Raw genomic sequence first — 12,859 nt, 5'->3', positions numbered from 1 at the left:
CTTATCTTAATTGTATTGTTTGCATATAATATTACACAGTGTCTGTGCAGGACTTTGTCAGTGGTCACCAGCCAGGCTGAGGGTGTGAGAGAATTCACTGAGTGGGAGCTGGGCACCCTGTGTCGCTGGCTCTGTTTGGAAATCCTAGTTGAAGTCATTTGCAGCTTAATCACACATGGAAAGACTCTTCCCAGGGGAGTTTTTATTCATTCATGTTTGCTGCTAGTAGAGTTCATGTTACAGTAGGAAACCACAATTCCTGACCTCTGAGTTGAATACATGTTTTAAAAATAGTGATGGGACAGAAGAAAGAGGAATAAATAGACTTCACTCTAAGGGCTTGCTCAAACCAAATTGATGTGCTGGAAAATACGGCACCATACTTTGAGAAATGATTGATTCAAATCGTTTTTCAGGGGCTTGTGTCAAGAAAATTGTACATTGTTTATAGCAGTTGTAGAGTAATTGTGTTTTTCATCTCCACCTAAGCAAACAAGAATTATGTTGAAGAAGCAGCAGGTTATTTTTGGATTTACTTTAAAAGAGAGCTGTTGATGATAAATGGCTTCTAGAAGACTCAAAGGCCCATCAATGCTACAGAACTGATAGAGGAGTAAAGCAAAACAAATATTTACAGAGAAGGTTTACTTTGGGTGGAGGTTGGATATGTAATATTTGAGTTATTTTAGTTGTAATAAGCCTGATGTGAGCACTGAAGAAGGATGAAATGTTATGTCCTTCTGTAAGAAAAGAACTGCAGCTGGTTTGTTCACTGTCTGTGCTGAAGAGAATAGACTCTACAAATGTTTCCTTAACAGCATGGTGCTGAGGGGTTTGGGGGGATTGCATTTGATTTTTATATGGCATACTATGGAACAGTGAGGGATCTGAGATGTGGGTTTAGCCAAGGGCCCCCAAGGTGGGCTTGTGGTGGAGGCTGAGGGACCTGGGCTGGCTCAGCCCAGAGCAGAGGTTTGGCAGCAGCCCCTGTGGGAGGTGCTTCCCAAGGAGTTTGACCCAGACTTTTCACCAGAGAGCGTGGCTGGAGCATGAAAGGCAGCAGGCTGGAGCTGAAACAAGAGGTTCATGTAGGTGTAAGGAAGAACCATTGTGAGGAAGGGCAAGAGGGGCCATCCACAGAGGCTGAGCAACCTTGAGGATCTTCAGGGTCTTACTGGGAAATGTCCTGAGCAACCTGCTCTGATCTCATAGCTGTTCCTGCTCTCAGGAGGAAGTTGAAGCTTCTTCTGACCCGTTTTCCAGTGATCCTGTATATTTGTGTATATATATACATATATACATAGTATATATGTGGTGATAGCTGATTACTTGACTGAAGCAAGGAGGACTCTGAAGGGGTGACAGGAGTAGTATTCTTATTGCATGATCTGTGTCAGTAAGAAGTTTCTGCCATGTTCAGCAATACATTTCCATAGTTTCGAACTGTGGACAATTTCTATAGTAGTTTCAGAGGTCCCTGTGATACCTGACACCCCCCATAGAATTAAATAATTCTTCATATGAGCTTGCTTTGAAGAACTCATGAAGGAGCCACCCTGAGAGCAGCTCACACTGGTGAGCTGTTCCTCCTTGAAGTTGCTCCACAGAAATAATGTGTGTGAGATGTAGCACCACTAAAACACAGTTCATATCATCCATTCAAAAAAAGATCTAAAGATCTAAAAGATCTTTGCCAGGTCCACTAGATGCCTTCAAACCCAGAGTATCCTTCTTGTACCTGCTGAAAACTTCCATGTTTTGCATCCTCACCTGTAAGCAGCTGCAGCTGGGTGATGGTGGTGCTGTTCAGTTTTAATCTACTGAAGTATTAAGTGAAAATCTTTCTGCTGTATCAAGTGGATTTGATCAGACCTGAGCAACACTGTGGGATTCCTACTGAAAGAAAATAGTTCAGGGATTCAATTGTGTCTGAGCACAGGTTTTGTGGCCCGTGGGGTGAAAAAGGGAGGGAAGGGCTGGTAAGAGTGAGATCTGAATTAAAGCACATATTCAGCTTTTACTGGCAACAGCACAGCAAATCCCAGTGATTCTCTGATTTGTCCCGTAGTACAGTGTGCAGCATTCAGCTGTTCTGCCAGTCAGGAGGATGGAAGCCTCTCGCCTTTTCTTTCATGTCCCATTGATTCGTCTCTGTAAACCCACATGCTGTGAGATTATTTTTGTGGGTCTGTTTGAGGGGCCAACATTCATCAAATTGACAACTGCAAATTCTGTGTGCAGGTTTTCACAGCAGTGAAGAGAGGCAGAATTTCCCTGAATGTGCTTTGTTTTGGATGCTGGTCATCTTGTGATTGGTGCTTTTTAACGGAAAGGAGTATGAATGGTCACATATGAATTATTTGAAAACCATTGTTTACTTGTCAGCTGTTGATTCAAAATGTTGTAATTTGATGTGTAGATAAGCAAGGTAGGAAAGTGCCACTTTTCCAAATAAAATAAATCATGAATTCATTGCCTTCAGGTCAGTGGGTTTCTGTGGTTTTCTGTGGGTGGAATATGGCCTTTAAGGAACAGCCTCACCTAACTTTTTTCTCCTCTACTTTTCCACTCAGAAATCAGGCCCCCATCACAACAATTGCAATTTCCACATGGAAGCTTTTGCTTGATACAGTTCAGGGATTGCTTATCCACAGAGGTGTTTTCCCCACAGCTGACATGACACTGGCAGCACAAAATGAGACTCTGCTTTTGATACACATTCACAGCATTTAATATAGTCAGTATTTAAAATGCTTTTAGGGTCTCAGTACTACTGATACAAAAATGTTTCATCTGAATAGGCTTATTAAAATCAATAAGGGTCTTCACACACTTAAACTAAATTGTTTGTCAAATCTTGGGGGAAAATCTTGCCTCCAAGTCACTGGATGAAGGCTGTTGGAGATGCCATTGTTATAAAATTGCTGCCTATTTAAAAAAATGCTAGTGATGTTTGCTCTGAGAGCCTTTACTTTCTAAAGACAAAACTAATCCAGCAAAATCATGACGATTGCCAATGTAATATGCTGCCTTTGTGGTTTAGGACATTTTTAAAAGGCCTTTCAGTGTAGATTCACTACAGTTTTTCCTGTTTTACAGATACTGTGAACAAGGACACTGAACCCAAAGATCCATTTCCCATTCCAAGAAAGATTATGGCTGAACCAGACTACATAGATGATGACAATCCTGAATTAATTAGACCTCAGAAATTAATTAACCCTGTGAAGTCATCCCGGAATCATCAAGATCTCCATAGAGAGCTGCTTATGAATCAGAAAAGGTAAGAGTCTAAAACTCACTTGTGCCACTCTCCCACTCCAAACACATAACTTGAATTTTAGTTTCATCAAAATGATGATGTCCCCAAAACCCAGCGGGCAGTTTTTGTTGATTGAGATCCTGTAAATTGAAAGACTCGGATTCTTAACCATGGCAGTTATTTCTGTTTGAATTCCAGTGTAAAAGCTTGCCTGAGAAGGCTTCCCATTTTGTTTTTGTAAATACTCAGAGGGTCGGTTTTGATAGGAAACAGTTCAGTTCTCCTCTATTACATTTCATATGAGTTACCTGAGCTCTGTAATTTGTCTTGTACTCTTAATGTTATCAAGTATTTGACAAAATTTTGCTATTAACAGTGGGATGATAAAATCTGTGGGTTTTCACAATTCCCAGTGCACTGAGTTTATGAGGCCACTTTTAAATCAGAGAAATCATGTAGTTTATTTGACATGAAACTGTTCTCTCCTTATTTGATCTGTCTCACAATGCAGTGTGGTAGTTTGGTGCCTGCTCTGCTGCTGCACAAGTGTTTCTTTGTATGTTTTGCAAATGCTGCCTGCTCCTCTCTGGGACGGGATGCACAGCTGTTGTTCTGTATATTGCTTTTAGAGATGTAAACCACCATGTCTTCATTTTGTCAACTTCAGAGACACAAGCACCTGGCCTGAAATAGCTGAAGTTCTGTTAATAAATCTCTTCAGCAACAGTGAAGTAATTTAGAAAACACATTTAGAAAATAGACTCCAGAACACCTGGTGGAGGAAAAGACACTAAGCCTGTTAATATTCCTTTGTTTAAGCCAACAGAAACCAGCTATGATATCATTTGGTGATTTGGTGCATTGAAGAAACCCAAAATGAACTCCTCAAAGGCACGGTGTGGGGATCTATAAAACAGAAGTGGAATGAAAGTATTTCAGAGTCCATTTGAGCAGAAAGCTGGTGGTAGAAGCCAATCTGACTTTTTGAGACCCAGGACCTTGATAAAGAAGAGTAAAAAGCCATGCATTTTGCTACTCCAGCACAACTAGATTTGTCTGTTTGGCAGGAAGAGCCACATTATAGCAGTTTTTGTATTTTTTTTTTTTTTTTAATCCTTTAGCACTGTGTTATTTTGAGGGGAGAAGGGATCTTTTTATGTGTAATAGCAAAACCCTCACAAATGCTGGGCTTACAGACTTAATTCTAAATGAATTGCATACACAATATGGCATTTCTTTAGTGATGAAGAAGGAGAGATATTTTACAAAATGCCAACTGAATTGGAAGAAACTGGCCTAAATAGGTGTTTGTCCTATTTTTCGTTAATGGGATTAAACATCAAAGTTAGTTCCTGGCACCAAGAAGTTTATAGTCATTGAAAGAAAAGTAGTTGAAGTTTATTGATGATCTTAATCTAGAGGATGTGAAGACTGCAATAAATTAAGACTATTTTTTTTTCTTTTAAGTTTATGAAAGCATAAAGCACTTTTAAATAGTACAGAGTTCTTTTCTTCTATGAAAATATCCTATTACACAGAAAAGTTTTTCAGACCTCAATATCTTCTCTTCTCTTGTTGTAATTTTGATTATCTGTAGCTGTTAATTCCAGATTCTTATTTATTGGTACAGAAATGAATACTCTTGAGGATTTTCACCAGCAGAAAAATAGGGATCTTTTAGAGGAGTGTTAGTTTTCTGTGCTTTGTGTCACTGTACTAGCTCTGATAGGAGGCTTTTCAGTAATGTAGATATTAGGCTCTGTTCTGCTTTGTTACAGCAAACAGTCAAATGTGTGGAGGACTCCCAGTGCTCTTATAGAAGTCTGCTTAACATGCTGCTTATTTTGTTATGAAGACTCAGTGTAGTCATCAGCAGCTTCACTTTTTGAACCGATCAGCTCTGAACAGTCAGAAATGGATGTTGGAAGATACTTCTTAGTACTGGTGCAGTCATTCTCCATGCCCACTGTGAGCAGTGTTTGTTGGGTCTACAACTGGTATAGTTAGTTAGCTGCAGAAAGGGTAGTTGTTTTGGGGAGGAAAAAATTAAAAAGGATTCCGGTGGTGCTACCTCAAGGCAATGGTCACTTAAATTGCTTTTATTTATTAGGAGTCATCCTCAGCTCTTCTGAATATTGGTGCTGTCCCTTCGAGAGGTTTTAATCCTATCAGCTCTCACTTGCGGTGTAACACACTTTGCTTCCTCTATAAAAGCCTTAGGATTTGTAATTTAACCAGAACACTCACCAGAAGGTGATACAACACCCCAGTTAATCCAGTATCCACCAGTTTGTTGCTTTTCTTTTGCATAAGAGTGGGAACAGGATTTACTTTATAGTTCTGTTACAGACCTGCCACTCCCACCTGATTGGACTGTGAGGCTGTATTTACTTGTAGCTTCTTCCCTTTGTTACAGCACATCTGAACCAGTCTGTGCCTCTGCTTTGTTATGGTGCAACCTCAGTAAGAAAAGCAGCAACAGTAATGTTACTTAGCAGATGCTTTCTGGTTTGTGGCTGTTTTGACTGCTGATTTCCAGTGTGGTACTTCCACTGACTCTGCTCTCACCAGTCCAGTAGTAGTAAAAAATGACTCCAGCTTTTCCTGCCTGACTTCAGTTCTATGTGCTAAAATGTAATTAAAATAGCATGAAACATAAAATATGAACACAGTCTTGTAGCTTGTGTTGCACTCAGGCCATGAGATCTATTATGAGAAATAGGGAAAAGCATTTGGTGTTGCTAAATATTTGATTTTGCTGTCAGGGTATGTACAGGGATAGAGTGTTGCATAATATATGGAGTAATTCCTAGATGCCACCATAAAATGGCATTTTAATGTTTTATTGGACATGCTGTCAGATATGCATATTAATGAATAATCAGGCAACCACAGAGGTACAGCAAGTAGGAAAGGGAAAAATACGCTTTCTAAAAGCTTATTCAGATTATTGAATTTCTTAAAGTTGAAATAAAAAATGGTTGATGTTAATGCTGGCTGCTTTCATATAATCATCTTCATAGGAAAGACAACAGTAACTAAGACAAATTTCTGATTTCTCTGCTCTGCCTTAAGTGACGCTAATACCTGAATAACAGGGAGAGCTTTGAATCTTATAACAAATTTTGAAACCATCACAGCGTTACAGAGATAAAAGAAATAGCTGAAATCACAGAAATAAGTAGGAGTGAGTATCCATGTGTGTGCCTGTATAAATAACGTCATGCATCTTCCCAAGGAGTGAGCTTTCTCATTCTGGAGTAGCTGGCTTGGAAAGCAATTTGTGCTGAACAGGCTTAAAACATTCAGTTCATGTAGCACCTAAAGGCTTTTCAGAGGGAGAATCCTCCAGGCTTTGTCTGGTCTCCAAGGTGATGGCAACTTTTTTATTCTGGATTTTTGTTGTCTTAGGCTCTCTGTGATGTTTTGTATTGCCTGGGAGCTCTCACTGGAAATAGCTTCACAGCCAGGCATAGGTAAAGCTGTTACATTTTCAAGGAAAGGAGAGAATCCATGGTTTCCAGGAGCAGTGTGACAGACTGCTTTTTAGTTTTGTCCATGCAGACTGCTGTGGGCAGAATAGGCTGCACAGGACTGTCTGAATGCAGTCCTGAGTTATCAGGCACCAAGCAAATTCTTCTTGTCTAAAATTTGTTTTTAGCTCTGATAGTGTCTTGATCTGTGATGGTTTTTTCAGTCCATTCTTTTGGAATCAAGAGAATACAGAGAAGATAAAAGATGAAAGTTAATGAAGTATACAGGAGAAATACTAGTATGCACATGCAAATATCTTTGGTGATTATATGGCTTAAATTCTAGCTTAGGGTACTGGTTAGGAATCAGGCAAATGTCTGCATGTTTTTTCCCTTTCATTATTTATTTATATCCCAATGTATCTAAATAGGCAAGTACTTGATTTTAGTAAAGCTTCCTGCAATTCTGTGTGAATTCCTGCTAATTGATACTGGTCTATTTTCTCCTCCCCATGGAATTTGAAGGGGTCTTGCACCTCAGAACAAACCAGAGCTACAGAAGGTGATGGAGAAAAGGAAGCGAGATCAAGTTATTAAACAACAAAAAGAAGAGGAAGCACAAAAGAAAAAGTCAGATCTTGAAATAGAGCTACTGAAAAGGCAGCAGAAACTGGAGCAGGTAAGATGAGGAATAACAGACATCTACACATCTGCATCTGAGCTGCTCACCTGAGGCTCCCTTTGTAGGCAGAAAAGAAGCAGCAGCCAAGTTTTGGCATATTTCCCCTAGTTAAATTCAGGTATCTCTTAGGATAAGTCAAATCACACTCTTTAATTACGTGTTGTCACTCACTGTATAGGAACAGTATATGTACAGGCATATGGGTCTGCCTTTGGTCAAATGAATCCTTTACCAACCAACAGGAAAATGTGTGGAGCACTGTTGCTATTGAACCATTGAAACTGTGATGATTTAGTCAATTTTGTAGTCTAACTGTGATCCACTAAAAGTGGCTATTAGGCTGTAGTACATCAAAATTATATTTAATGAATTAAAATCAATTGATTCTCCTGGGTTATGTAAGAAACTAGATAACTTTTAAAAGATATTTTGTAGTCTTAAAATGTGTGAGCCCGTTGATGTTTTCAAAGAAAACAAAGAAAATGTCCTCAGACCCTGTGCATGGAAATAATGTAGAGTTGGAGTTCCTTGTGGTGAAGCTTTTTGCCAGGCACAGGGCCAGTCAGATGTCTCTGTGCCTCTGGAAGCATGTTGTGTGCCTGAGAGGAAATATCTCTACAGTGAAACAGCTCATCAGAGAAGTCACTGTGCATCAAGAAATGCATTTATTTTAAAATAAATTAATGCTCTAAATAAATGCTTTAAAACAGTACCTCCTGTGTTTCTCAAAATAAATCAATTAAGCCAAATAATTATTGTTAAAAATTACATGTAATCCAATCATTATAGGGTTTAGTGTTTTATTATAGGTTAGGATTTTTTGTTTTAATTAGGTTTAGAGATATTTTTGGAGAAAGCTATTGTATTTTAAGTGTATCATCCTGTCATTTTTCTTATCTCTCTTAAGGGCCCATCTTTGAATGGTTCAGCTTGTGGGAAGATTTGATTTGAAACTGAGCCATCCAGCATAGATTATGTAGATTAGAAAATTCTGTTAAAAAGAGGAAAAGCCTGCCCATTTCAAACAGTGCTGTGAAGTTGTAAACATCATAGGAATGGCATAAATTGACAACATGACTCATGGAGGGACATTGTTGTCATTTATAGAAACAAGGCATGTCCCTTGTCAGTGAACCAGGGACAAAGGAGAGATTATTTATGTGAGCTGTATGTGGTCCCCATTAATCAGGAAGACCTTGGTCTATTTAAAAAGAAAGCTCCTTTAAAACACGTTTTTTAGTTTTCTAAAGGGTTTTTTCTCCCATTCTGCCAACTCACCTGCCTTCCCTAGGGATTGCTAAGCAATCCATACTCTGTGCCATGTGTGAGCCTGTGCTGGATGGGCACTGCACAGACTTGCCACATAGAGCATTTCCATTCCTCACATGGAAATTTCAAGTGTCTGCATGGGCAGGAGCTCCAGCTTGGTTAAAAACTCAGTGAATGGGCTCTCAAAAATAAATGGCTAAGGGCCAACAAAGATTTTTGGGTGTTTTATTGATTTTTGTGATAGACAAACCAGATACTCTTAAGAGGCTCCAGTTAGATACAGAACTTCATACCTAAACATTTAGAAATGTGTTCTGCAAGTTTCCTCAGTAGTAGCTGTTCATATGTTCTCCCACAAGGCACATTCTTCCTTGTTCTGTTGTAAAGCCAGAGAAGGGAATTACTGTTGTTTCTTTAATGAAGCTGTCCAAGAATTTCTTAAAAAATGCTTCATCTTATTCTTGTACTGGGCTTGCAGAATTTTTGTCTGTCTGGCGAAGGTTGACATCTGGAACAAGCTAGAGCCAAGGATTTGAAAAGATTTATTGGTTTATGAGAACAGATACTCCCAAAGAAAGGCGATTTTATCTTTTCCATGAGACAAAGAAAGGAAGCAATTTAAAGAGTTTGGCATGGCCAGTATTGAAACCTTTAGTTTTTTGTCTTGTATTTCAATGATGTGTTTTCTGTACTTTTTTTTTCACTTTTAACATGTGATTCCCTTTTAAGCTGGAACTGGAGAAGCAGAAGATACAGGAAGAGCAGGAAAATGCGCCTGAATTTGTCAAAGTCAAGGGCAACTTGAGGAGGACGGTCCAGGAAGCAACAGAAGCACCAGATTCCTAGAGCCAGCGCCTGCTTAGACTTCAGCTTTCCTGCAGAGAGAGGCTTTTGCAAGTTGTCTCACCTTTATTTGCCCCTCAAGAGGAAAAATAAGAGCATTCAGCCGACACTTACTGAAGATGAGATTTTTAATTCCTGGGACATGTGGATTAAAAAGACAGTACCGTAAACAGATCGACTTGCCAAATACAGTCCTGAGATCAATGGATGAGGAGTGTCTTTGTCAGTTCAGTGTCATGGACCAGGCTGACATGCTTTCTCAGAGATTTTAACCAGGGATACTCCTTCAGTGTTGCACTGCTTTAACTCTTGTGATCCTCGTTTAGTGGAGATACACAGATTCTATTTTGCTTTAAAACTGAACAGAAATCCTCCTGTGATATCAAGCTTTGCTGCACAGGTAGATTTCCTCCATCTAGACCTACAGTTTGTGTATATCCCACAATAATTTGTGTTTAGTTGGAATTTTTATTAAATCTAGGAGGATATGAGGTGTGCTGATTACTGCTGCCCATCCCCACTAGGATAGGTAGGTGTGGACAAGATGAGAATGCTTAAAATTCACCAGCAGTGAAAAGTTAAGCAGCCTTAGAGCCCATTTCTTGCTGTTTGGCATGTAGAATTTGGGCTATGAAAGAGTGAAAATCTGATGATCCTTTCACAGGGAGACTCCAGAGGCTGATTTATCTCTGTAAACTTACACTGTTGTGTACAGGCCTGTGAAGTGCTACCTGTGAATTTACCTCTCAAAGCAAAATGATCTGTCTTCTACTTTTCATATTTTGAAATCCTGCTTACTTTGGTGTTGTGGCCTTTCTCCTCCAGGGACATGCTGAACAGAGTACAGTGTTAACACATCACCTGGTAGGGTTTGAACTCATTTGCTGGAACTGATCTGCCATCAGTTCCTACTCTTTGCTTGCAGACACTTGTTGCAGTTTCTGCAGCAGAGAAGTGTTTAAACCAGACCAAACCAATTACTGGAATCTACTGAAATGGAATTTTTTTCCCTAAAGTGAGGCATAAAATGAAATTAATTTTATCCCATCCTTCATTCAGCCTCAAGAAAGAAGGGAAGTGTGTTACCGCTGAGAGTTTGGCTCCAATTCTGTCATCTTCTGCCTTTCCACAAGTTGCCCCTGTGACTTGCTATTACATAAAATATTGCTCAGCTTGCACAGGGATGACAGAATCTGATCCTTAATGCTTATGACTACTAGTTATCCAGGAGAGCCTGAGATGAGGAGCGGGGAACAGATTGCTCATGTAGGATTATAGAATTGGATTCTTACCTGGTGTGATTGGGTGCAGATATATCTTCACAATCTGGGCAGAAATCCTTATCTTCCTTTGTTGGAAGAGTCCTAGCTCTCACTGAAACTGTTCATACATTCCTGCTGAGGATCTAATCCCTCGCCTTTGCCTTAGGATGCTAAACACAGTAATTTCTACTTTGTAATTACATTGGACATAACTGTTTGAGAAAACTTTTTGTTAATATCAGCAGTGGCATGTTTGTATTGTAAAGGTGTGGTGGAGGGTTGTTGGTTTGGTTTTTATAGTTCCTTTTGCCTTTCCTGTAAGTATTGGACATTTTAAATACAATTTCAGATTAGCACTTGGGACAAAACACAATTAGAAATGTTTCCTAGATACAGACTTTAATTTGTTAAGATACAGGCATTTTTTGTGAGGACATAATCAGATTGAGGGTAAATTGAATTGTGATAAGCGTATTGCCATTGATTTAGACTTGCAGCATGACTCACGTCTAGAAGATTAAATGTGAAGATGGTCTAACAGACTGTTCAGATTATGGACATACAAAAGACAAAGGCCAAGTATAAGACTCTTCCATGTATTATCTCAACAACAGAACACCCTGAATGCTGCAGGTTCTTCCCTCTCTCCTTCCCTTCTGGCAGGAGAGGATCTTCTCTGGCAACACATCATTCCAACACTTGCACTGATTTTGTTTCATGTTGTTGAGACAGCACTATGTCTGAGCCTTCCGCGCCCCACTCATGCTTCATCTTAGCTGTTCCCAGCCTACCAAACATCCTGCCTCTTGGTTTCAGCTCCACATTAACCTTCTGCTCAGTATGGAAAAGTCTAGAAGTGAGTGAGGAAACCTTCCTTTGGCTTGAGCAGACCATTTTATATTAGCCATTTCTCCTTGGTGATCATGGCAATGCAACCACTCATGCACAGTGACATGAAATCAATGGCACTGGGAGTTACAGGGGACAAAGACCCCCTTTTTGGCTTCAGTGGGTGTGTTGGATTGGGCCCTCAAGGCTAAAGGCAGTCTGCTTTCTCCCCAGGTTAGCTTGTGATTCAGGGTAGAGTTTCTCTTTCTGAAACACAGGAGGCCAGAAAACTCCCTTGTACATACAGCATGAAGTTGTTTTTTGTTTTTCATTGGAATTAACTTTGTGTGAACAGAACATCAATGTGTGTTAGAACATCTTTGAGTCCTGCTAATCCTTTAGTCTAGGAACCCAAACCACCCTCATATCAATTTTGACAGGCAAAAGCTTGTATTTGAAATCAGGATTGGGCAGCCCTTCAATGGGTGGCCAGTTAGTCATACCACAAGTGTCCTGTGCAGCTACTCAAGTAAGAAACTGCTTGGCAGTGAGCATAAGCAATTCCTGTTCTGCTCTTTAACTTCGTGGGTTTTGAAGCAATCCAGCAAATACTTCAGTGATCTGAATATTGCTTACTTACCACTTTGTACTTTTTTAAAAACTCTTGCTTTTGATAGTATAGTAGTAAATTTTTTAGCATTTTTGTGGCTTTAACATTCTGTTAATATCTGCACTTGTTTGAGTGTACATATATAAATATATATAAATATAAAAAGGGAGCCTTAATGGATTTGTTTTCATAATTTAATATTTTTTGTATTTGCTCTTGTATAATTGTTTTTAACTAAAGGTATTACAAGAATGAGGGTGGAATACTTAGAACCAAAGTTATGCTTAATAAAATCTACTACATGCTTGGTGTATGTGGTGGTGTCTGTCATATCTGCCAAAAACAAAACCTTGGGGGCTGCGCTGAGATACCCAGATTGTTTAAAATTCTGCAGTGAATGGGGGAAGTATGAAGATCATGATGACTCTTGGTTCCTTAAAACCCTGCATCCCTGTTTGTATGTGCAAAAGCTGACAGAGTTTGCTGTCTCTCTATACGCTATTATCCTTTGAATATATTTGATGCAGAAAGTTTTTAACAGAAATGTGCAGCTGTTCAGGTAATCCAAGGTGAGGCAGAGCATGAGGGAAAACTTCTGATGGGAGTCAAGTAAGTGTGGAAATCATTCCC

The 12,859-nt window shown here is 39.4% G+C and overlaps 1 protein-coding gene across 5 annotated transcripts in view; it reads left to right on the top strand.

Annotated features, from left to right (window-relative positions):
* The window catches only part of LOC131573615 (protein FAM107B), a 59,181-nt gene extending 46,648 nt beyond the window's left edge, over positions 1-12,533 (top strand). For all 5 annotated transcript variants that reach the window (XM_058827741.1, XM_058827736.1, XM_058827739.1 and 2 more), the window contains 3 exons: positions 3,100-3,283; positions 7,261-7,414; positions 9,416-12,533. In XM_058827741.1, coding sequence (XP_058683724.1) covers positions 3,156-3,283; positions 7,261-7,414; positions 9,416-9,532 — 399 coding nt within the window. In that variant the 5' untranslated portion in view covers positions 3,100-3,155 and the 3' untranslated portion in view covers positions 9,533-12,533. The remainder of the gene's footprint in view (positions 1-3,099; positions 3,284-7,260; positions 7,415-9,415) is intronic.
* The last annotated feature ends 326 nt before the right edge of the window (positions 12,534-12,859 follow it).

The sequence above is a fragment of the Poecile atricapillus genome, chromosome Z, assembly GCF_030490865.1.
Source record: "Poecile atricapillus isolate bPoeAtr1 chromosome Z, bPoeAtr1.hap1, whole genome shotgun sequence".
NCBI classification, from domain to species: Eukaryota; Metazoa; Chordata; class Aves; order Passeriformes; family Paridae; genus Poecile; species Poecile atricapillus.
Note: the sequence above shows the minus strand (reverse complement) of the source record. Positions and strands in the feature narration are given on the sequence as shown.